At 43.4% G+C, this 26,877-nt stretch overlaps 1 protein-coding gene across 2 annotated transcripts in view; it reads left to right on the top strand.

Annotated features, from left to right (window-relative positions):
* Positions 1-26,877, top strand: part of myot (myotilin) — a 62,176-nt gene that overhangs the window by 12,805 nt on the left and 22,494 nt on the right. For both annotated transcript variants that reach the window (XM_083786009.1, XM_083786010.1), the window contains exons 2-11: positions 3,402-3,457; positions 3,911-4,076; positions 6,552-6,614; positions 6,917-7,058; positions 7,829-7,852; positions 11,156-11,275; positions 12,149-12,404; positions 23,386-23,614; positions 24,206-24,285; positions 25,094-25,214. In XM_083786009.1, the coding sequence (XP_083642135.1) occupies positions 3,450-3,457; positions 3,911-4,076; positions 6,552-6,614; positions 6,917-7,058; positions 7,829-7,852; positions 11,156-11,275; positions 12,149-12,404; positions 23,386-23,614; positions 24,206-24,285; positions 25,094-25,214 (1,209 nt within the window). In that variant the 5' untranslated portion in view covers positions 3,402-3,449. The remainder of the gene's footprint in view (positions 1-3,401; positions 3,458-3,910; positions 4,077-6,551; positions 6,615-6,916; positions 7,059-7,828; positions 7,853-11,155; positions 11,276-12,148; positions 12,405-23,385; positions 23,615-24,205; positions 24,286-25,093; positions 25,215-26,877) is intronic.

Below are 26,877 nucleotides of genomic sequence, written 5' to 3'. Positions count from 1 at the left end.
GATTCATACTCGTACTGCATGAGCACTGTACTGTATGATTATGTACTCATACTGTACTCTTACAGTGCTCAGTGTGAAGCTCAACAGCAACACTTAGGCCACCCAGCCAGCCAGCCAGACACTTGTGCTGAAAGTCATTGGTGTTACACTAAACTAAAAACTCAGCTTCCCATCATGCACCTGTGTACAGTGTCATACAAAATGACAGGTCTACAAGCTCAAAACGGAACACATTTTGAGCTTGTTGAACTTATATATCTGCTATTTTTTATACTTTTGAATTTGAATCCTGAAAAGTAGCCGTTGTTGGATGAGGTAATCCACCCAATGCTATGATAACGATAGATTAACGATAACTCAACCTTTGGAACAATATATTGAAGAACATTACAAATGAGATAAGATAAATATACTGCCTATATACTTACTATTAGCTCGTTCCTGCAGCAATAATGACAGTATGAGCTCTCGTGTAAGTCAAAGTCGTATGATTTGTCACACACGTTACCGCAGTGAAATTTGTTCTCCGCATTTGACCCATCCCTTGGAGCGGTGAGCCGCAGCCGTGCCGCGCTCGGGAATCATTTGATTAGTTGATTTGATATAATATTGCTTCATTCAGCAAATTATATTGGAAGCCTTGTCTGATGAGTCAGGACTCAGGAGCAGAAAAATGTATTAATGATTGTCCCTGTATGGTTTGTGTTGTACTGCCTGACGGCTATCGGCTACCTGTCCCACACACCAAATGTGCCTGATGGTCTGCAGAGAAAAGTTATCGATACATTGTTCACTGTTCATTTACAACCAGTATTCATAACCAGTACTCATACTATAATAAATACTGCATTATAACCAGTGGTGGAATAAGTAGGCCTACTCTGTACTTTACTTACTGAAATATCATGTAGGGCTTGAAGTGGTTAATATGTTTTGTAATAATAATCAAAATCTACAAAATAAGTAAATAACTAGTAACTAAAGCTTTCAAATACATGTAGTGGAGTAAAAGTACAAGATTTGCCTCTGAGATGTAGTGGAGTTGAAGTAATTATTGAAGTAAGTATTGGAAATTGGAAATATACTCCATACACCACGGATTACAACATCACTGTGCTACTACGGCAACAACAATCATATGGAAAATGTGTTTTTCTCTTCATCTGTCAGGAAGCATGTGGGTGGTCTTGTCTGACACGTGGCTACAGGTTTAACTTCACTTGTTTGCTCCAAATGGACCCCAACGGGTCCATTTGGTTCCATTTGTACACTCAGAGTTAAATTAACATTGATTTTACAATATGAATTGGGGTCCCAGAGATAGAAATTAGAATAGAATAGAAGGTTTGGGAACCACAGCTGTAAGTGATGTTGTAATATATATATATACACAGCACACTGCAGAGTGCTGCCCTCTGCTGGTGCTGTTCCCCAGCAACATGGGGGAACAAATGGCAGTGGGGAAAGGAAAGCCCCTACAAATATCCCCCAAAACCATGTAACTTTGTACTAAATCCCAGCGTTTATGTTATAAACACTTATTTGTTACACTTTTTAAGAACTTTAACACATAAACGTGTTTAGTTTTTACAATCAAAGTCAGTCATATCTAGGTGTTTAGAATTCGAACACTAGACGTTCCCGTGAGGTGTTTGAGTGTAGGCTACTCGTGTTTTACTGTATTTTATGACCATTAATAAACATTTAGCATTTTATTATTACACACTGGTGTTTAGGTTTTAAACACGTCACGTGTTCCAGGGATTTACAGTGATATGAACATGATGTAATTCATTCATTCGTTTGTTCGTTCATTCAGTCAGCTTTCATTTATTCAGCCTCTATCTAACCCGCGTACGTGCGTGCGCACAGAGATCCCCCTGTTGATCCCCCTGTTGTGCGTGCGTGCGTGCACATGGCACGCACGCACGCACAACAGAGGGGGATCTCCTGTTTTTATAAATAGCCTGTTGCTGTTGTCCAGCGACAGGTTGGCTGAGCAGCAGTAAAACTACTGACTTGGCATAATGTTGATGCTTTCTCATTTTTTTCCCCTCCTACATTTAGAGTAGCACTTATTTACTTTGCACTTTGCTCTTTTCTCCCCCAATTTAGTCGTTATTATGCCTATTGATATTCCTCCCCACACACATGTCTGTGTTTGTCACCTACTAGTACTGACTCACTAGTCATGTTTCACATGATGCTCGTCTGTCACGATGTGGCGGAACCTCAACCTGTTTCACACACTCTCTCCATTTACAACATTGACGTCTACATAAACGTTCAGATTTCAAATAAAGTGCTCACCCCTGGGCCACGGATTTCACAATGTTTCTCAAAAGGGTATAATGTATCCGAGTGCAATACACCTCGCAAATGATAGGGTTGCATAGTTGAAAGCATATGGCAAAATAACTACGAAAATGGCCACCAATTTACTATTGAACTATACAGAAGATACGAGTGCTTATACCCGCCCGAGCAGAATTGTAACATGACTGTACATGATAATGACAGCCATGTTTCAGGGCTACTGACTTACCTGGCTGCCAGTGAGGCCCCAACGGGAGGACGTAGACTCGTAGAGCCTTCGTCCTACTCCTCCCACCCAACACTCCCCGCTGAAAGGTGCAGCCCCTGCAGCCCGTAAGACTCAAACCCAACAACCACCGTGGTCGGGCATGCAGGGACTTTACCACTGCGACAAATGTTGCTATATGCAAGGACAAAAGATTGCACTACTATTATCATGTGAAATTGGAAGTGAACAAACAAATAGAAAACAAGCAGACATAATTGGACTATGAAACTGAAGCTGATAAATGTTAGCACTGTAGTGTTGACTCTCCTGATTGTATCCCGACCTGAACATGTATTTTCTGCTTTTTGAGTGGTGCAACCACTCAAAAAGAACAGCAATGTCCCTATGTGACTATGTCCCGATGTTTAGAGTACCAGTAGGGGCAAAAGTGGCACTGTTGTGCCAGAAACACAGAGAGAGAGAGAGAGGTAGTGTTGCACTGTTGCCTGCTAATGAGAGAGAGGGGGAGAGAGAGAGAGAGAGAGAGAGAGAGAGAGAGAGAGAGAGAGAGAGAGAGAGAGAGAGAGAGAGAGAGAGAGTTTCACCTCAGTTCACACGAAAGAGCTGCAGAGATGATAGGATAGGAGACCCCTGTTACTGAACAAACACTATAGCAATGATTACTATCAGAATAAAGAGCTTACACTCACTTTAATGCCTGGATAATGTTACCGTTTTAATAATCGTATCCATTGGGTCTAATAGTAAGTAGAAAATAAATACAAAACCTCACTCAAAACAATTGGCTTGAGTGGGGGACAGGTTCAAAATCAACTGTACTAATCCAAAATGTCTATTCCTGTCTTTTTCTTTTTAGGGACACACCACCTTTCATTCCCCTGCTGGGCACAGGAATGCCTGAAACATGGCACAGTAAGTATCTCTCTGTTTTCCCGGTGTTTCGTCCAGGTACGCTTTTGAGGTTATAGGCATAGTTTCTGTGAGGTTATAGGGTTAAAATGAGTTAATATAGCTATACAATCTTTGACAAAAATGAAAATAAGTATGTACGCCAGTATACATTGAGAACCACTGGTTTAAACAACATTAAGAAGGCAGTCCAAAAAAGAACCTGCATTTTAGGAACAACTTGAAATCATAAAATGCGTGTGTGTGTGTGTGTGCGCGCGTGCGTGCGTGCGTGTGTGTGTGTGTGTGTGTGTGTGTGTGTGTGTGTGTGTGTGCGCGCCTGCTGTACTGTTAGACGGATGTTAGGTTTGCTCATGATTCTTGATGACTATATTATTTTCGTATTAATTTGAATGTATTACCTTGGGTTGTTCTTGCGTGCATCTGCTAAATGCCTACATTGTGAAATGTCCTCAGCCTCCAGAACACTCAGAAGAAGACCAGCACCATGTCGCTGACCATCTCTTCGTCCAGGGAGATCTCCTCAGCCGCTGCCTCCTCCTCCTCCTGCTCCTCTTCCTCCTCCTTCATCGCACAGAGACACTCCAGCCTGGTGCAGCCACTCTGCATCAGCCCACAGAGGGTAGAGCACTGTTTACAATTTATACAATTATAGTTCACTTTCCCACTATACATATACACACGGCGTTGTGTCATCAGGGGCGTCAATATAGCTGGGGGGTGGAGCTGGGGTAAAGTTCAGAGTTCTCCCAACCGGAATAAACAGTGGCACGTTGGGTTTTCAAACGCAGATATAAATACTACTAATTTAAAAGTAGGCCTCATGACTTGCCAGATCACAAGCACAGATCGAGGGTATGCACGTGACATCATCATCATACCCGGAAGTTCTGTATGAGGAACGCCTACTGAGTGGCAAAAAAACTACTTTCTGGCCTTGCAGCCCATACATCCAAATAGAAAAGTCCTATTTGATTGCATTAAATTACTTTAAACAAGCTTAAATTCACTTTGTCACTCACTTTGCCACTTGATTTGCCACTCGATCTTCCATTCACTATATTCACATGGTAAGAGACACTTTTCTATGATCACTGAAACTATCTATTTTAAAAAGCCATCAATGATGTTTATAGAACATTGACGCATGCAATGAAGTATAAAGAGATAAGGATAATCAGATCTGACTATGACTTAGCCCCTCTCGAAAACCCTCCATAAAGCTTTTCTGAAATTTGGATGAGTTTTATGTAGGGTCTTTGTTCATAACTATATTTTTGTATGGGAATTCTGGAACGCGGACATAAATATTCTCTCTAAGATCGTATCTGCGGCGTTTGACGGCCTTTTTTTGTTTGAGTTATTCTGAATTTGTGAACTTTAAGTACCTATACATACCGCTGCGAATATATCCTGTGGCGCGGAAGCCGTTAAGTATTTTTAATCTTTGTTTGACCGATTTGGTCGCTTTATTTCTTCTTGTTTGTTTACCGTTTATTGTACCGCCTCCCGGTGTGCGGTTGGCTTGTGCGGCTACGTCCCTGCCTCTGATCTGCTCTGTCATAGCTATAGCGCCACTAGCTAGCCAGATAGGCGGTACAATGAGGTGTCAATAAACAAGGAAGGAAGAGAAGAATCAAAGCGACCAAATCGGTCAAACAAAGATTAAAAATACTTAACAGCTTCCGCGCCACAGGAGATATTCGCAGCGGCATGTATGGGTACTTATACTTCACATATTCAGAAGCCCTCACACGAAAAAAAATCGTCAAAGAGCGCAGACAGGCCATAAACACGTTTATGTTTTATGTATGTCTGCATACCAGGTGGCATGGTAGGCTACTGCTGGAACAGGACCCCATGGTCTGTGTCGTCAAAAAGTCAGAAACTTCAGTAGCATTGGGTTCTGCTTGGAGGGCTAACTATGACTATAAAACACTTGAACCCCAGGTCACCAGCATAAACCAAAAATATACAAACTCACTCACGTGTCGTGAGCTCATGGTAGCCCTGGACTAAAGTGTTTTACGCACAATCTCCAGATTACACATATAAAGGGCTCACCCCAGGGCCATGGATGTTACAATTCTGCTAGGGCGGGTATAAGTACCGGTATCTTCTATATGGTTTAATTAAAAGCAAAGTTTAATCCGTTTTTGGCCATGTGCTTTCAACTATGCGCCCCTATCGGATGGTGCATGAGGATACATTATAACTGTGATAAAATGGCCACCGATCGGATTATAACGCTTTTTATTGGACGGGAAGATACGGGTACTTCTACCCACCCGGAGGAGGATTGCAACATCTGTGGCTCTGGGGCGAGCACTTTATATTTGAAATCTGAACATGTACATACGTATGTAGACGTTAACGTCAGGTTGAAGTTCCGCCATGACAGACCAGCGCCATGTGAACCATGAATGGCTAAATCCTTCTGATGGATCAACAAATCGCTCTGAAAGTGATCCAAAGGATCGTACACTATTATAACTAATATGGGGAAGAGCATTTTCTATTCTTTACCCCAGGCTGAAACCGGATGTGACATTTGTGCAGGTGTTCCTTTGTGTACCTTTGTGTCAGTGTATTGTCCATCTCTGATATTTAAGACAATTATTTTTAATTTGTCGACGAAATTGACAATATGTAGTCTTAAATTTAGTCATCATGGCTTAGTTTTTTTTCTCGTTTTCATCAGTGAAAAAAAGTAGTAGTTTTAGTTGACAAAATCAACACTGGAGGGTAGCTAAAGACCAGTGTTCATTCTGACAGCATAATTTGATGTAGTCGTATCTTTAGTCATCTGAGATGTTCTGCTTTTTTCTATAGTCGACTAAATACCATATAATATCAATGACCTATGATCCCCAAATAGCAAAGTGGTTTTAAGTTAAATTTGTGTTTACTAAATCAGTAAATCTACAGTTGATTTAGTCCGTTTTGTATTTTAGCGGGCAATGACGTCATGCCTGAATAATGCCGATCTAAAAGCTCACAGCACGTCGCAGACCACATTGTAGATTGTAGATCTACAAGCCTGAAGATTTTGCCCATTATTCAGTTTGAACAGAATTGAATGTTGTGTCCTTCCCAGACCCAAAGCCCACAGTACAACCAGCAATACTCAGGGAATGGAGTCGCCCCTACCTTTGTCAAGGTACGTAACCTCTGTCTGTCTGCGTTTGCGTCCACACACACACACACACACACACACACACCGCCCCCCCCCCCCAAATGGACCTATAGATATAACCCTGAGAGTGTACAAGTGGAACCAAATGGACCTGTAATTCTCTGAGAGTGTACAAAATGGACCTGATTCACAGGTCCATTTGGTTCCATTTGTACACTCAGTTATGAGGGGTCTGTGGCCTAATGCAATACAAGACTGGGGCTCCTTGAAATGAAATGGTTTGAGAACCCACTGCTGTGTGTGTGCTGCGTGCGTGCGTCTTGCAGTGTCTCCATGACGTGTCCACAGTGAACGGACAGCTGGTGGTCATGGAGTGTCGACTGAGGGGCACGCCCCCCCTGCAGGTCATGTGGTACCGAGAGGACGAGCAGATACTGGACTCTGACGACTTCAGGATACTGCGCAAGAGTGAGTGTTCATGTGTGTGTTCGCGTGCATGCGTGACATTTGCCCAAAACACACCACATTTTATTTGTAGACTGCTCGCCCCCGAACGATTACTGTATTCTTGTAGGCCTAGTCACTTTACTGAGGTTAAGGAAGGTTAGGAATAAGGTTGGGTTTAGGTATAGTTTTACTGAGGTTACGTTTACAGTAGGCCCTATGTATAAGGTTATTTTTAGGCATAGTTTTGCTGAGGTTACGTTTACAGTATGTACAGTATAAGGTTAGGTTTAGGCATAGTTTTACTGAGTTTACGTTTAGGAATACCTGGTGGCGCCGGTTCCGAGGTCGCTGGATTTGACCCAGGGCGAGTGTTCTTGTATTCAGTGTGGTGAGAGAGAGAGAGAGAGGGGGGAGAGAGAGAGAGAGAGAGAGAGAGAGAGAGAGAGAGAGAGAGAGAGAGAGAGAGAGAGAGAGAGAGAGAGAGAGAGAGAGAGAGAGAGAGAGAGAGAGAGAGAGAGAGAGAGATAACTCAACTCTTATCTTCATTATTATAACTTTGTGTTTTTGATGAATGAATGAATGCCCTATACTTTATTATACCAGCATCACATGAAATCATGTACACATAGCACACATCCGCAGGCTCAAAGCACTGCATGTTGAGCTCCTAGATATGCCTTCAGGAAAAGTGAGTTTTGAACATGAGGTTTTTCCACCCGACAGAGACAATTATCATGTAAGAACTGATTTCTCTCTCTCTCTCTCTCTGTCTCTCTCTCTCCCTCTCTCAGAGGCCAGTTCTGCGTCGGTACCAGGTGAGTAGGTAAAGACTTATCTATAAAGACAATAATGCTCCTTTATTCGCGGGCATCAATGTATTTGTTTATGATTAAAAGGTTTTACTACCTTAGTACTGACTGACAATAAAGAAATAACTAGATATTACACTACAATATTTTGGGTTCTTGTCAAAAAAATGTTCTACCCTTGTAAGGTCTTCTTTCATGTATCTTCCTCAAATGTCCAACTCAGTATCGAGTAGCCACGACCTTGTCTCTGGTCAGTTATAACAGTGGTTCCCAAACTTTTTAATGAAGGACCCCCAAATTGACACTAATTAGCCCGCGGACCCCCATTTAAAAAATATGCCAGGGACCCCCATAAGAGCAGATTTTGTATGGCTCTAGCAGTGATTCTCAACCCGTTTAATTTCAAGGACCCCCAGTTTGACATGCATTAGTCTACGGACCGCCCAGTTAATGGCATTTCTATCTCTGGGACCCCCAATTTATATTGTAAAATCAATGTTAATTTAACTCTGAGTGTGTACAAATGGAACCAAATTTGGTTCCAAACTATCATTTAGCTGGGGACCCCCTGAACTCCCTCAAGGACCCCTGGGGGTGTCCGGACCCCACTTTGGGAACCACCGCCTTATAAGGTCTCTGGTATAATAGAAACTAATAGACTATTACTAACTACCAACATAAATATATAACACTTGAACCAACTGAACCCAAGCCTGAAGTTAACATCACAAAGTTCAATCGAAGTTCATGCAATATGGGAGCAGTTGTGGAAAGTAACTAACATCTACAGTAGGCCTACTTAAGTAGGCTACTGTACTTTGAGGTGTTTTACTTTACTTGATATTTCCCATTTCCAATACTTTTATTTCTACTCCACTACATCCCGGATCCTAATATTGTGCTTTTACTACACCAGTGGTTCCCAAAGTGGGGTCTGGGGACCCCCAGGGGTCCTTGAGTGAGATCCAGGGGGTACCCAGCTAAATGACCCTAACGGGTCCATTTGGTTCCATTTGTACACTCTCAGAGTTACATTAACATTGATTTTACAATATAAATTGGGGGTCCCAGAGATAGAAAAAAGTAATCCGAGTATCCAAAGTAATCCAAACGTTGTAGATCCTCTTTTAGTCAATTAGTAGCCCCTCTCGGGACCCTACATAAAGCTTTTCTGAAATTTTGATGAGTTTTATGTTGGGTCCCTGGTCAGACCTATATTTTCGTATGGAAATTCCAGTACGCGGATGTAGAAATTCTCTCTAAAATAGGATCTGCGCCAAGTGACGGCATTATTTTCCTTGAGTTATTCTGAATTTGGTAACTTTAAGTAGCTATACATCCCGCTGCGAATATCTCCTGTGGCGCGGAAGCCGTTAAGTATTTTTAATCTTTGTTTGACCGATTTGGTCGCTTTATTTCTTCTTGTTTGTTTACCGTTTATTGTACCGCCTCCCGGTGTGCGGTTGGCTTGTGAGGCTACGTCCCTGCCTCTGATCTGCTGTGTCATAGCTATAGCGCCACTAGCTAGCCAGATAGGCGGTACAATGAGGTGTCAATAAACAAGGAAGGAAGAGAAGAATCCAAGCTTCCAAATCGGGCAAACATATATTAAAAATACTTAACGGCTTCCGCGCCACAGGAGATATTCGCAGCGGCATGTATGGGTACTTATACTTTACATATTCAGAAAGCCTCACACAGAAACATTTCGTCATAGAGCGCGGAGAGGCGCTAAACATGGAGTAAATGTTTTAAACAGGTGGCATGGTAGTAGTGCAACAGGACCCAATGCTCTGTGTCGTCAAAATGTCAGAAACTTCAGTAGCATTTGGGTTCTGCTTGGAGGGCTAGTCAATTAGGTAGTCCGAAAAAAGTTAGAAAACAAAAAGGCAATGCATTGCTTACCGGCAAAAATAAAAAAAAATATATATATGCTGCTCACCCGATCTTTAAGTCCGGAGTCATCTGCTGGGTCCTTTGTTATACAAGATTGTTTGTCAGAACTTAACACCTCAGAAGCTGCCCTACCAAATTCTCTTTCCTTCCCTTGGTAAAGTTCTTCGGTCAGACAGGCATTTTTTTGCGTTCACTTCTGAATTGGCGTATAGTATTGGCCTTTAAAAGAGTTTGTTTGGCAAAGAAATATAACCACACCAAACCCTCTTCTTACTGCCCAAAATGGAACCCAGGCTCGGCGCCTCACTTCCTGTTCCTTTATAGCTTCCTGGAAATATTGCTCACACCCATTTCCCCACAGCTCCCCTTGTGATCAAACCTTGTCATTTGTCAACGGAAAACTGATGACCATGGTTCAACTACACAAAACACATGATATTGTATTTTCTGTACACTACATTTCAGTGTTAAATATTCAACCCTAGTTTAACCAACATATTCCTCAGTATGTTTCATTTTCTTCAATACTCATACCAGGCCAGGAAATACATTGTTTCACACATTTTATGTGGCAGTGTCACAAATTACTGTCAATTTGGGGGTCCTTGACATGAAAAAGTTGGGGAACCACTGTACTCCACTACATTTGTTTTAAAACTTTTCGTTAGCCTACTAGTAGATTGTGATGCCATCTTCAAGATTTTGAAAACCTGAAATGGGACATTCTGCAATCTGCATAATGAGTAGGCTACTTTTACTTTTGGTACTTTAAGTACATATCGATGCCAATACCTTTATACTTTCACTCAAGTAAAAATCGGAAATCCGGAGTATTTCGTATATCGTAATGATTATACTTTTACTTAAAGGGATATTTAACTTTCCAAAAAACTTTTGGTCATTTTATTGTCTACTCAGTCTGATGTGAACATGCCAGACAGTTTTTAAGTTGCTTGATTCAGTAAAACACCTGACCTTTTTTCTGGTGACTGATTCCAATACGTGAGGGGGCCGTGCTTTTTCATTTACTGTTTTTATTTATTTTTAATTATTCTTTTTTATGTTTTAAGTCACTTCCGGCCTCCTCCTGGAGGAGGATCTTTTCCAAAATAATTATTAAAAATAAATAAAAACGGTAAATGAAAAAGCACGGCCCCTCACATTATTAGAAGGACACTATCAGTCACCAGAAAAAAGGGTCAGGTGTTTTCGATGAATCTATCATAGTTAAAATGGTGTTTGAAGTTATAATTGGTATGTATATAGGAAGGGGGCGGCGCAGCTAAAATTAATATCAAATATCTAATTACTGAATCAGGTAACTTCAGAACTGCGTGTTCACATAAGCCTGAGTAGATGATACAATGAGTACTGATGCACTGTGTCTCTCTGTGTTGACCTTCGACCCCACAGAGGAGCTGTGCACTCTGGTGATCACAGAGGCCTTCCCAGAGGACTCAGGCCTGTTCAAATGTATGGTCGGCAACTCCTTTGGCACAGTGTCCTGCTCCGCCATGCTAGAGGTCTACAACGGTATGTGCTGTCTGTCTGTCTGTCTGTCTGTCTGAAATATTTATTAACAGTTTGCAGAATTGCAGTACATTTCAAGCACAACTCAATACAAAGACTGTTAACTGTGAGTGGGCGACCCAATAAAGCATTACACTTGTTTACAAGAGGGTCCACCTTGTTCAATTCATCAAGAGACGTACAAATAGACACTTCTATATAGCCAAGAAGTCTGTCTGTCTGTCTGTCTGTCCGTCCGTCAGAGTGTCCTTCCCTCCGTCTGTCAGTCAGTCAGTCAGTCACACCCTTTGGTGTCTCAAATACATTTGTTCAGCTGAGAAAGTAAATCAGGGAACACAAAAACAAAAAAGTACAACCCTAACACACCTCCCGAAAGCTAAGAAAGAAATGCCGTCATTACCATTCACGGAAAAATGTATAGGCCTATATATTTTAAAATATCTTTATTTCAGAATATCCATCTCAGATAAGCAAGCAGGCTGCCATGTTATAAGTGGTCAGATGGGTCTTTAAATGATATTATTTTAGAATTGTAAATTCTAAAAGAAAATGTAAAGATATCTTTTTAATATATTTGAACGGTGAACACGATTGACGAACAGATGGCAGCTTCTGTTTTCGACTTTCGGAATGTGTAGTTCCAGTAAGACTCTCAATCGTTCAGTGATTGTGAATAGTTTTCTGGCTATACGCGAGACTAAGCGTGCGTGTGACCGTGTGCGCATGTGTGTGTTCCATTCAACCATGCACGCTGTTAACTCTCTCTCCACTCTCTCCACTCTCTCCACACACACACACACACACACACACACACACACACACACACACACACACACACACACACACACACACACACACACACACACACACACACAGATCTGGAGGAGCAGCTGGAGAGTGAAGCCAGCCATCACCAGATTCAGGAGGAAGGAGCTTCCCTCCGACAGGACGCCATATCGTTTGGACAGGAACAGGAAGCTGTGTTCCACCAGGAGAGCGTGTCGTCCTCGTCCTCCTCCAGGAAGGCAGAGGAGTTCTCCTCGTCTCTGCTGCGCGACACCATAAACCTTCCCCCTCCCGAGTGGCCAGACAGCCCCTGCATGGACAACAGTCCCATGCACAACATAGACGAGTGAGTGCATAATACTGTGTGAGAGACATGCACGCACGCACGCACGCACGCACACACACGCAGGCACACACACACACACACACACACACACACACACACACACACACACACACACACACACACCATTGATCCTACCATCATACCCGTCCTTCCTCTTCGATGTCTCCCTTTTGACTGATACCTGTCCATTCAGACTCAAGACGGGCCCGGCCCAAAGTTAATTATTAGCGAGGTCGCGCCCAGCAGCCCGCGGAAACTAGAGTTCTCAACGAGCCCGAAAATGAAGGCCCGGCCCTAACTGGGCCCTAACTGGGCCATAACTGGGTCCTAACTGGGCCCTAACTGGGCCCTAACCTGTTGTTTCAAACGCTTCTTCCAGTCTTACGGCGGGGCTCCACCGGGCGCGTGTGACGCAGGTCAAAAAACGAACCGGGGCAATTTTAAAGCAGTCACCGAACGCAGCGCAACGCAACGCATCGTAGGAAAAAACGCATGCACGCACAGACAGACAGACGGACAGCTTCACGGACGCACTCTCCTCCGCGTCACGGCCAAGCTACACCAGGCTTTTCTCGTGCGTTTACTCTAAACGCGCGGACCGTGCGTGCGTAAGCAAAATGCCCTGGCTACATCGATCTGTCAGACGCGCGGCAGGTTTGTGCGGGACCTTCCGGGAGGATATATAGATACGCGCGCATGGGGGCATACGCACGTACAAAATTTAGAACCGATCCTATTTTTAGAGCACGCGTAGGATGGCCCGCGGTATCCGTGCGTCTGGTGTAGCTGGTATCATTGACATATATTGGTCCTATCCAAACGCACTGTACGCGTGCAGTAAACGCGCACAGTAAACGCATACGCACGCGCGCAAAATTGCCTGGTGTAGCTTGGCCGTCAGTCGGGCGCGGAGGTGGAGCTTCTTTTCCATCCACCAGCTGTCTAAAAACCCCACGAAGAAGAAGGGCTTCAGGCAGTGGCGGAAGGTTCCTATAACGGCAGTGGGTGCAGCCACGCATTTTTGCGCTGCGGCTGGCTGCTATTAGCATAAAAGAGCCGTTGTGTTGTGTTATTATTTTGCCAGTGGGTTCTTCTGCTCCTGTGCACCCCCAGAGTTGACCTTCTTCTGACGCGTCCACGCGCGACAGTGCGCTTACGCCCATAGTCATCTTAATTATCAGATAGGCCTACTACTGTGTATTCACTAGTTTTGGCTGAAAGAATCCACAAGAGGGCACTGTTGCATCACTCTGAAACCGCAAGGGGGGAGGGGGGGGGTCAGAGTGGACTCAGAGGAGTGATCAGCTGGTGGGCTACAAGCAAGCGTGGGCGTCTCTCTCTCTCTCTCTCTCTCTCTCTCTCTCTCTCTCTGTGCGCGCTACTGGTCACCTGTTGCAGTGACACTTGTGACACTTCTCCTAGAGTCACATTAGATCCATAGATAGACGACAGACAGGCTGGGAGAAAAGAAACACCCCCTGGTGAATGGTAAAACTTAACTCATGTTGGTGAAGTCTATGGATTATACATGCTGTAGGAGCATTTGTTAAGGTAAGATTTTGACTTTTCTTTTTAATGACACCCAATGTTGAGCTAATGTGATTTCAGCCTAAATAATAAGCCTAAAAAGATGTCTGTCTGTGTGTGTGTGTGTGTGTGTGTGTGTGTGTGTGTGTGTGTGTGTGTGTGTGTGTGTGTGTGTGTGTGTGTGTGTGTGTGTGTGTGTGTGTGTGTGTATTATTATTATTATTATAGTTGTGGTTTCGTAATATTTTGAGTAGCCTATGTTATATTTGTTACGTGGAAAAAGCTTGGATAGTGTGCCTCCAGCGCCCAAAGTGACTTTAGGCTATTTGTGGGCTTGTTGTGTCATCTGTTCTGGTGCTTCATTCACACATGCTGCCTGAGGGCTGTGGGCAGGAATGATGATGATAAGGAGCCTGCCGGCCGCTGGGCCTGGTATGTAATGCTGTGAGTACTTTAACTGGAGTACAAGTAATGATAAGGAGCCCGCTGGGCCTGGTATGTAATGCTGTGAGTACTTTAACTGGAGTACAAGTAATGATGTTGATAAGGAGCCCGCTGGGCCTGGTATGTAATGCTGTGAGTATTTTAACTGGAGTACAAGTAATGATAAGGAGCCCGCTGGGCCTGGTATGTAATGCTGTGAGTACTTTAACTGGAGTACAAGTAATGATGTTGATAAGGAGCCCGCTGGGCCTGGTATGTAATGCTGTGAGTATTTTAACTGGAGTACAAGTAATGATAAGGAGCCCGCTGGGCCTGGTATGTAATGCTGTGAGTACTTTAACTGGAGTACAAGTAATGATGTTGATAAGGAGCCCGCTGGGCCTGGTATGTAATGCTGTGAGTACTTTAACTGGAGTACAAGTAATGATGTTGATAAGGAGCCTGCCGGGCATGTAATGCTGCGAGTACTTTAACCACAATGTAGAAATATTCAGAAAGTAATTGGGATTTAATGATAGATGTATTCAAACCTGTATTACATAAAAGGACCATAATATGGTCCTTTTAAAAATAATAATAACAATAATAATAATAATAACAATGGTAATAATAATATTATTATTATTACCATTATTATTATTATTATTGTTATTATTATTTTTATGTCGTCCTTTTAAGTTCTAAAAGTCCTCATGGCATTCCTCAAGAATAACATTTAACAATTGTTTCAAAAAGCTTTAAACATTGTTTACGATGTGACGCATGGTGAGCTTTTAGATCAGCTATTTCATAATAGCCATGTAAACAAAATGGAGATTCTGGTTACCGTAATGTATTATTTTGTAATAATAATATCCATAAAGTCACTTGTAAATAAAAGCTGTCAAAATGATCGTAATGTAGTGTACAGTACACACAGTATAAACTATGAGGCTGTCTGTACAGTAAAGTAATCAGTAATCTGAGTGGTGTGTGTGTGTGTGTGTGTGTGTGTGTGTGTGTGTGTGTGTGTGTGTGTGTGTGTGCGTGCGCACGCTTGCTTGCGTGAGTGTGTTGCGATATGACATCATGTCTGTAATGTGAGGTGTTGATAGTGCAGTGGTTCTGTGTCCTTCAGAAGACCCTCTCTCTCTCTCTCTCTCTCAGAGACCCCTGGACGGCAGTGTCTGTGTTTTAAGGTCATGTTGTGTGTGTGTGTGTGTGTGTGTGTGTGTGTGTGTGTGTGTGTGTGTGTGTGTGTGTGTGCGCGTGTGCGCATGCATGTGGCCAGCGGTTCTCACACATTTTCACGTCAGGAGTATACCCCCGAATTCGATACATATTTGCTCGTGTCGGACCCCCATCTGAAAGAATTTTGTGCCAGTGTACAATATTCCCCAACAAGAGAAGATTTTGTCAAAATGATTTTGGAAAATAGCCAACCATTATTTAGGTCGGCTATTTTGCATTAGCCAAATAAATACAACCTCAAACCTCACAAAAACTAATGCCTAAACCTAACCATAACCTCACAAAGATTATATGCGTAAACCAATAACCTATAACCCAAACCTGTAAAACAAGCGCCCCATCAGCGCCCATCGACTCCCAGGCGCTGTGAAAAAGGTAGCCTATGGTCCCCTCAGAGGAGGGCTGTGGACAGTTCAGAAACATTTTATAACATTTATGAAATGTATTAAATATATTCAATTAATATAAAAATGCTATTGCAAATATTTAACCAAGGACTTAAAATGAATTTATTATTGCACATTGTAGCTAAACAGTATACACATCTTGTGCATTGAATGTTTACTTATTCAGGTTATATTTGGCATTATGCATGATTACCTGCCTCAAAATGGCTTCCCAATCACCTGATTGTTTTTTTTCCTGATGACGACCACACCCCATATGGAGTCCACCTGTTGTTGCTTGCTCCCCTATAGATTTGGATTGATTGATTGATTGAAGTATTTATTAACAGTGTGCAGAATTACAGTACATTTCGAGCACAACTAAATACAAACACTGTTAACTGTGAGTGGACACGACACCATGAAGCATTACACTTGTTTACAAGAGGGTCCACCGTTTTCAATTCATCATAACATTTAGAGACGTACAAATATACACTTCTATATAGCCAAAAACAACAATCATAAAGGAGGTAAAAAGGGGGGGGGGGGGGGGGGGGGGACATATACAGTGAGGGGGAAAAGGCGAGGGTGGAGATTCAGATTTTACGGGGGCCAGTTTCGAATTGCAGCCGTCCGTATAGGTGCCCTTTGAGAGCAGTTTTAAGGAAGTATTTAGACATTTAGAGGTACATGGGTATCTTGGTGGTGTATCGAATCTTGTGGACCAGACCCATTGCAAGATGCTGTACTCTGTCGTCAACGCTATAAGCCAATCCAGCCTGTCAAAGTGGGCAGGGGAAGATCTGCTTTCTGTTTTGATGCTCCAGTTTCATGGAATGATCTACAACCGTCGCTAAAACATTTATGCCCCAAATAGCCTATGGGCAATTTATATAACCTCCTACATTGATTTGCGTGTGTGTGTGTGCGTGCGTGAGTGCAATATCAACAGCAATAGAGCACAGAAGACAGATGAAGTCTAACGAAATTTAATTACACATCCTAGTGCCAGTTTCCAAGCACTTTCAAGCCTTCAGATTAAGAGATCTGAACGATAGCTACTTACCAGTAGGCCTACGACCTCCCGAGCAGGGCCCGAATTACATTCTGAGAACCATATCTGAAACCAAGCCGGTTTGCTTACTGTGGTTCTTGTAACTCGAAAAGAACAAAAAGACAAGGACTGAGTGGGGAACAAGACTGACTCAATAACATACACAAGAGTGGCGATTACAAATCAAAGGCACAGCAGTTGCAGACAGTTTTATGGGCAGCGGTGGCCTAAGGGTTAGAGGAGCGCCCTGGTTGCCGAAAGTTTGCTGGTTCGGTTTGCCGGGCAGGAACAATCTGGGTCCAACTGCTCCAGTGGAGCTGCGTAGTGGCCAACAGTATAAGACTGTGGTTGTACTGGTCAGCTCCCAGGTTTTAATGCGTGTGTGTGTCTGTCTGTGTGTCTCTATGTGCAGGGCGTTGTTGAAAATGAGCACTTGTGCTCAGCTACTACCCTGGGAACATAATAACGTAATACACAGAATTGCAAAGCATAGACAAGACAATGAACAGAGGACGAGGCAAACGTAGCCAATACGGACAATCTAAGGGATTTCTGGGGCCCTATCTTCGCCTTTTTATTTTACTATTTTGAAAAACATTAAAATGGTTCAACTAACACTTGTTAGATCGGCTATTTTAACTATTCAAAAATGTTTTGCAAAATAGTAAAAAACAAAAAAAAGAGGTTTAGGGATAATAAGGGGTTTAGCACTCACTTAAGTACAATTTTGAGGTATTTGTAGGCTACTTTACTGGAGTATTTCCAATTAATACCTTTACTTCTACTCCACTAGAACCAAAGATTGTACTTTTAACTTGACTACATTTATTTGAAAACTCTAGTTACTATTTAGTAAGTTACTTTATAGATTTTGAACATTATTACAAAACATACATTAACCACTATAGATTTCGGCCATTTGAAAATAGCCGATCAACAAGCTCACAATACGTCGCAATGCGACGCATTGTGAGCTTGTAGATCAGCTATTTTCAAAAGAGAATTCATACATTTCATAACTTGAAATGGGATGTTCTGCACTTTTACTTTTGGTATACTTTAAGTACATTTTTGATGCAACACTTTTGTACTTTTACTCAAGTACATTTTGAATTCCAGAAGTTATGCTTGCGGCAGTATTTCTACATTGCCGTCTTGATAATTTCACTTAAGTAAAGAGTACTTTTTTCCCACCTCTGCAGTACAGTAATAGTCCAATAAGTATGTAGGACTGTTACTATGTACTTTTACTTAAGTACTGTACTCAAGTACAATTTTGAATTATTTGTACTTTACCTGAGTATTTCCAGTACTTTTACTTCTACTCCACTACATCTCAGAGCCAAATTTTGTACTTTTACTCCACTACAATTATTTGAACACTTTAGTTACTAGTTACTTTGGCGATTTTAATTTTGATTGGAAAACATACATTAACCACTTCAACCCTATACATTTCGTCCATTTGAAAATAGCCGATCTACAAGCTCACAATGTGTCACAATGCGACACATCTACGCTTGTAGATCGGATATGTTCAATAGATTTTCTACACATTTTGAACTTGTGAAATGGGACATTCTGCAATATGAATACTTTTAGTACTTTAAGTGCATTTTGATGCTGTTCTGTTGCCGTATATACGTATCAAAGTGAAAAGGACAGTTTCTCCCCAACACCTACCCACAATGCTGTGCAGGGGGGGAGGGGGGGGTACACCAGTAAATACTGCACCTGCCGCCTAATGTTCCAGGACCGATATAGCTGCTCCCACTTTAACACACACACACACACACACACACACACACACACACACACACACACACACACACACACACACACACACACACACACACACACACACACACACACACACACACACACACGATAACACCCACTAACAGGTCTGCAATACATTGACTTCACATTCTTATTAACACACATGCCACATTATCACACATGCCACATAGCCGCCCTATACGTAGACGCTTATTATTGCACGCACATCTCGCACTCAAACGCACGCACGCAGTTGACTAACACAATTGCCCTGTGTATGTAGTGTTTTTAAGGCAGGTAAACCATGCATTTAAGAATCTGAAGAAAGGGAAGGAACCAAACCAAGTTCCTGTTACTACACAAGAAAAGGAGGTGGCGCCCCCCAGAGGCTAAGCCTAACCTAAGGAAACTAAGGAACCATTTTTGAGGTGGTTACGTGAGGGATTTGTATTCAGATTGAGTTGTCGTACTGATTGTAAGTGGAAGATTAGGGTCTAGTCCAGTGGTTCCCAAAGTGGGGTCCGGGGACCCCAGGGGTTCTTGAGGGAGTTCCAGGGAGTCCCCAGCTAAATAATAGTACACTCAGTTTTTACAATATAAATTGGGGGTCCCAGAGATAGAAATGGCATTAAATGGGGGTCTGTAGCCTATTGCATGTCAAACTGGGGGGTCCTTGAAATTAAACGGATTGAGAATCACTGCTAGAGCTGTAAAGATCTTCTCTTATGGGGGTCCCTGGCATATCTCTTCAAATGGGGGTCCGCGAGCAAAGAAATGTCAATTTGGTGGTCCTTGACATGAAAACGTTTGGGAACCACTTGTCTAGTCCATAGACCTTTGCTATGTTTCACCTGTTTCAATTTAAACGGGTCTCTACCCTCAGGGAGGCCTCTGTCAGTCAACCCCCTCCACCCTCTCTCTCTCTCTCGCCCTGTCTCTCTCGCTCACTCGCTGCCTTGCACACTCCCATGCTGTTGAGTTACAATTATTTCCTGTATCATAACCTGGGTAAAATGTGCAGCATTGGGAGGTAAAGGGGATACACTTCATTGTGAAGGGACGGCGGGATATAAGGAGAGGTGGTGTTGTTTTGCGTAATTGTCGAGTGCGATGGCTGTGCACGATATTGAACAGTCGACGCTATTTGTATCGATACGAGTGAAAATATGCTACAGACACTTTCAAAACGAGAGGGCGACACACAAGCAAGACGTTAATCTTAAAGGTGGACCGTGGACACATGTACATTAACGTTGCCACTTGAACTGAAAATCTCTGCGGAAACTCTACAATGATTGCCATTCATCACACATGCTTTAATCGACTTTCTCAAACCATCTGTGAGTAGTCTCTTTATTGCCTGAAAAGGTCATCTGACCTAACCTCACTCCGCCGGATTGCAGCATTATTGAGTTCACACGTTCCCTCCTCCTGCCTGGATCTGGGATCTCTCAAATGATGAACCTGGAAGCAGCGGAACAACAATGATGATATCTCCATAATACTTTCGAGTTGTAGTCTTGTTAGGTTGTGTTTACATTGCGCTGTGGCAGCGCTTCAATACATCATCAGTATCGCGTTGACCCCGCCTCTATCGCCTCTATCGCTCTGGTCAGAATTTGATCGGAGCGCATCGTCTCTGCCCGAGAGAGACCAGATGGGAAGCAGGAGGAGGAACTCACTGCTGCCACCAGCTGGCGGAGTCAGGTTACATTTGACCAACATTAGAATGGAAACAGGGGTACAGTATATAAGACGGGGACCTCATATTTGGTCTTAAAACAGGCCTCCAGATCTCTAAGACCGTCCCCTGATCTGTTAACTTACAATTTAGGCATTTAGCAGCCAGACGCTCTTAGAGTGATTTACAGTAAGCAAGGTGTGTGTGCGTGCGTGCCTCCCCATTCAAGACATATTGGCTGCAAAAGAGACTGTTGTTGTCAAACCACATCCTCCCTATTCACGTCACCTTGTCCCGAGAGAGACCGACTGTCCCCTGTTGTTCCCAAAGATCATTCAGAACCTCCAAGCTGAAAGGCATTCCAAGAACCCTCCATTATAACGTTGAAACAGCTCTTAATATTCCGGGCATTGCTCAGCCACCCGATTGATGTTTTTGGGGGAATGATGTCATTTACAGGCGACAATGGTCAAAAATAGCAGCTCCACAATCTCGAGGATCAACGAGCACAATGGAAGATTATTTTAACTACTTCAAGCCCCATTTCCATTCCCTATTTGGGGCATAAAGGCATTTATAGATCTATAGGTCTCAGGTCTTAATGGGCTCTAAACTGAAGGGTTAGATTTAGGATCTATAGAACATGATGCCTGACTTATACTGCCGCACGCCGGTGTAGTGGCACTGAAGATAGCTGATCTACAAGCTTCCAAAGCGCATACTGTATCAGCATGGCACGCTATCTTCAGCTTTGGAGTTATTGTACGACAAACAATGGCAAAACATTGCAAAAATGTCATTCATAAAATATGGCTCGCTCAAATGTTGAAGTCAAATGTGTGTGTGTGTGTGTGTGTGTGTGTGTGTGTGTGTGTGTGTGTGTGTGTGTGTGTGTGTGTGTGTGTGTGTGTGTGTGTGTGTGTGTGTGTGCACTCGCGACACTGAAAGAGAGAGCGATGGAGAGGGACACGGGGGAAAGAGAGACTCCGCTATTGTCATGTGGCCCCTTGTAATAGTCATCATGGGCCAAGTTAGCTGGCCAACAACCGGTAGCTATGGTAACAACATTCCTTCCTCTAGTTAGAAGAAAAGTTAGAGGAGCGACCAAGCTTGGTGCACATAGTCATAATTATTATGGGGTGGAGAGACTTCAGGAAGCAAACAGCAGACTGGGTGGAAGCGACGTAGGGCTAAGAAGGCTGGTTGTCGTTATACACGTGTTGGGGTTATGGAGGTTTGGGTCCGGCCCGTGGATTGTTGGGTGAAGGTCTGAGAATAGCGCACGTGTGGTTGTGGGTCTGTAGGTCTGTGCTGTGTGTGGGAAGGGGTTAATAGGGAAGCTGTGGGTCTGTAGTCCGTGCCGTGTGGGGAGGGGGTAAGGAAGCTGTGGGTCTGTAGTCCGTGCCGTGGCTTGTTGGCTGAAGGTCTGCATGTATTCAGGTAAAGTTCACTTGATGATAATAGTTGACATTTTACTTCCGTGGTACTCAAACTTTGTTGTGATTAAAAAGAAGAAAAACTTAAAAAAATAGCATAAGCTTGCAAAGTGGCACAAAGAGACACGATGTGAGCTTGTAGATCTGCTCTTTTCATTGCTATTTTTAGCTGCAATATTTGTTTATTTCTTTCGATTATGCAAGATATAAAAATTACGATTAGGCAATTACGTAATAATTGTGACAGGCCAACGCCCACTTTGTGTTGCTTTCGGAACTCGCCCTGCGGGCTCATTCCTGCAGCATCGCAGGCGTGCATTAATGACGTTAAACCACCCCCTCTGTGTAATATTGCAATTATACAACAGTTACCCTTAAAACTAAGAGAATCGCTGAAAAAACATATTTTTTAAATGACAGATGTAGTCACTACGACCACAAATGTCCCAAGAAACTAGCTAGCCTAGCCACCGAGTCTGGGAGAACAGAGCAGCTGAATTATTCGTTTTGATTAGGTGTGGAGTGGTGCTCGTTTGAACCATGGCTGTTTCAACCAATCAGATTGCTTCCTCGAAACGACCTGTTGTTGTATAATTGATGTTTGACCATCTTTCACTGGTATATTTTCCAAACAAAATCCATTTCCACATGTGTATCCACATGTGTATTCCCCTCTCTAATCAATCTCATTCACTGCCAGAGTCTCTCTACAACAGTGTGCCTGCACACTGCAGCGATTTTGAGCGTTTTTACTAATCTTTCAAGACACATAGACTCATAGAGTATGTAGTTCTATGACGATGTAAACACCAAATATCTCAAAAGAAAGACGAGAGTCTCTACTTTCATCAGGGGGGGAAAAGTGTCAGCGCAATGTTCTGTTCATTAGTGATTGGCAGTTTCAACACTGAAAACACCAAATGACGAACGTCATATATACGTCAATCAGTGTTGTTTTCGTTGACTAAAACCAAGACGAAAAATGTTCGTCGACTACTACTAAATATGTTGACAATTTCGTCAACAAACAAAAACTAGAGTAAAATGTTAGGAAGGGACTAGTGGACAAGAGATCCAGTATAAGTAAAAGACAAGTCATTTTACACTTGGTTGCATGCTGAAAATAGCAGATCTATCGTTGCGACGCGTTGTGAGCTTGTAGATCGGCTATTTTCAGCAAGTGTAAAATCAGCCATTATGACGGCATCAAGGCCCCCAAAACACATTTTAGTCGACTAAATCACCTGTAGATTTAGTCGGCTAAAACTAGACTAACACTAAGACATTCCAGGTGACTAAAATGTGACAAAAACGAAGTGAAAACTATTCAAGAGACTATGACTAAAACTAAAATAGAAACTTGCTGCCAAAAACAACACTGACGTCAATGGCGGTCTGTGTCTTGGATTGAAATGACAAATATGTTCCGTATGTCGTCCAGTTTCCCAGAGCCCCTGCCGGCCTGCCAGTCCCCTGAAGAGGAAGCCCCGGGTCGCAGCAAGCAGGAGGAGAGCCCCCCGAGCTACGAGGGTCAAAGGTCACCGGAGACCCCCGCCCGCACCCTCACGCCCAGCCCCCCCCCTCCCCCCTCGCCACCTCCGCCGGAGCACATCGAGGACAAAGCCCCTCCCACGCCCAAACTCTTCACTCCTAGCAAGCACACCTTCACTGTAAGGATTATTACTGTAGCAGTGTTGATTTCGTCGACTAAAACTAAGACGAAAAATGTTCGTCGACAACATTTTATCACTGACGCAAACTAAATGAAAACTAAGCTATGATGACTAAAACTGAGACTAAATATATACTGACAATTTCGTCAACAAATAAAAAGTAGACTAAAATGTTAGGAAGGGAGTAGTGGACAAGAGATCCAGTATAAGTCATTTTACACTTGCGTGCATGCCGAAAATTGTTTGGTGTTAAGAGCGCACCTACACAAACAACACTGTGGAGAGTTTTGAGTCGTGAAAAATCGTGTAAAAAATCGTGAAAATGTGGCGCAAACAGATATTATTTCAGAGCAACCTTTTTTAACTCAAATCTTTGATTCTGAGAGGTCCCTGGAACAACATATTTTCAGATGGGGATTGGCGGCCAATCACATATATTTGGGGGTCCTTGACATGAAGTAGTTGGAGAACCACTGACATAGAAACATGGGTTTTTCAGAATACTGTCATGATTTAGAAGACATTTGTAGAATCGTCCTCAGGTCTAAATGGGTTTTTTAAAGTATGTCTCTCTGTTTGTCTTTGCAGTCGTCCTCATCCCAGTCTGGAACCGCCACTATGAACCTGTCAGACCTCCCCACCTTCACCCCCAGTGCCTTCCCTCCCAGGCTAGTAGAGTTTGGACTTTGAATTTTTTGCTTTCAATTTCAGTTTAGTTTTAATGCAGTTTCATCAGATTTAGTGTTAGTGTTGCTTTTATTTTTATTTTATTTTTTCTTTCTCTTTTTATATGGGGTAGGGGGCAAGATATAAGCAATTTTTCAAGAAAAATATTGAAAGATTTCATAACCAGCCAAAATACTAGGCAAATCGGCTTACTAAAACTGAGAATATTTTCTTATTTTGTTTTAGTTCGTTTTGAGTCCGCCAGAAACGAGGAACACAAAGGTTTAAATTAGTACCCTAGCGCGCCAAACCCGAGATTCTCGGTTTTGTATTGTTTAATCAATTTTTTTATCCGATCGTAATGCTATCTGATGTTGCTACCCGCATCAACACATAGTGAGACACTGTCTATTTCCGCATTTTTTCGCTGATTCAGCATTTGGGCACCAAATTTTGGTGTCCGGAAATGCGGAAGTGCAGCTGGGCTTTAACATTGGGCGCTCGGTTGCACGGGGTTTCCTCGTCAAGAATCCACGGTTTCGTGTGACGCTGTAGTACGATAAAGACGGGCGCTAATTACTGTATATACGAAAAATACAACGATTCAACAATATGGAGATAGGAGGTTTACCGCCCCCGACAGCAACACTAAAATAGCCCTACTTCCCTCTCCAGTGGTGGGAAGTACTGTACTTTAGTACAATTGTGAGGTACTTTAAACTTGAAAGCCGACTCTAATAGGTAACAAAAAAGAGTACTTTTTTCCCCCACCTCTCTCTCTCTCTCTCTCTCTCTCTCTCTCTCTCGCAGTGCCTTCAACTACGAACGTCCGCGCCACTTCATCCAGTCTCAGGCGTCCTTCCAGGCCCCCAGCTATGACAGCGTGCAGAGAGAGGCGGCGCAGCAGGAGCGCCACGACGCAGCCGCGCAAGTAAGTGGCGTCGGGAGTCGGGACCGTGTTGGATTTTGACAGCACTTTTTGTATTTATTCACTAGACCTGCTGTGACCGTCAGCCTCCAGCAGCCGCGTAACTAGACGTCAGTAGGCCCCCACGCAGGCTCGTCAGCCCCCCGCCCCAATGCAGTTGCCTTGTCTGCGTCACGGCAGTGACGCCCCTGCAGGCGTAAACCCGTAAACCTCAAGTTTAGCGGGCATATACAGTAATATACGGTGATATACAGGTGTGATGGGTACAATTCGGGAGTTTACCGGAGTTAGTTGGAAAGTTTAACAGGAGTTTCCTGTAATATACACATCCGTATTCCATGCTTTTTGCGCAGTGTTAACCGTCTGTCTCTGCATGTCCCTTTTCGACCCATATGGAGATCTCTGTATCTGTCTGTCTGCCTGTGTCTGAAGAGTGCAAACTGACTGTGAAAAGTGAACTTGTTAAGTAATCAAATGGCAGGTGTGGGGTTGCCACGGCAATCAATTGGCTGATGCAGAGGCTGGGAATTCTACAGGTGTGGGGACTTAGGCTCATTAGGTCAACTGGCAGAGCCTTTTGTGGCGGTTCTGGACAACTGTGTATCCTACTGACTCAAGGCCGGGCACTGCAGTCCATGTGGTGGTGTGGAATGTGCGTGTGAAGGATTAGAGATGTGCGCGCGCACGCACAGACAATTTACTTACTTACAATTTACAGACCTTAGTGTCAACCCCTGGACACACACACACACACACACACACACACACACACACACACACACACGGATAGAGTTCTCCGTCCGTCGCCACGACTGACTGCAGACATATTGGATTCCACAGAAGTCAGCATGTCTTCTGCGGAAGCACAGCGTGTCATGCACCAGAAATAAACTGGCCGTCTATAACCTCGCGTCACCATGGCTTTCCACCTCGGAGGAAAGCCTGGTCTGTGTTACAAAATTGCTGTGTGAACCGGTCTGGAGCGGACGATATCGTTACGTCATGTTGTAGTATTGTTTTGTAGTCATCAGTCAGGAAGAATCACCCCAGAACTTCCTTTTCCCTCAAACCGGAAGAATAACAACTAGAAAAAGTGCCCTTCCGGGCACAGGTCTCCACCAGGTTATCCACAGATCCGTGCAGTTAGAGGTAAAAACACTTTTCGGCCAGTTATAGCGCCACCTTGAGGCTGAGTTGAAATTGTTCATGTGGCATTTCGTCCTCGGCCTAGTGGGAATGTGGGTGCACAATTTCACGGAAATCACGCGATGTGTTCATGATTTGCAGCATTTTGTTTGAAACTGAGCACTCCTGTGAACTTTGGAAGCCAATCTTAACCAATCAGGATGGAGTCTGATAAATCTGAAAGACCCGTTTCGTTGAATGGCTCTAGAGAGACTGTGTACCAATTTGCGTGATGTTTGGACAAAATCTGTAGGTGTACTGTGCAAAAACTTGTTTTGCACAAAGCGGCCTCCTGGTGGCGCTATAACAGGCCGTTCTGGAAAGTTTGGGGCAGAGGTTCATGGTTGGCATCCAGGGAGTGTGTGTGCAAAATATGGCATCGAAAAACTTGTTTTGCACAAAGCGGCCTCCTGGTGGCGCTATAACAGGCCGTTCTGGAAAGTTTGGGGCAGAGGTTCATGGTTGGCATCCAGGGAGTGTG

The sequence above is a fragment of the Protomyctophum parallelum genome, assembly GCF_964188405.1.
Source record: "Protomyctophum parallelum genome assembly, chromosome: 16".
Classification (NCBI taxonomy): Eukaryota; Metazoa; Chordata; class Actinopteri; order Myctophiformes; family Myctophidae; genus Protomyctophum; species Protomyctophum parallelum.
The sequence above is the reverse complement of the archived record's forward strand: the minus strand, read 5'-3'. Positions and strand labels throughout refer to the sequence as shown.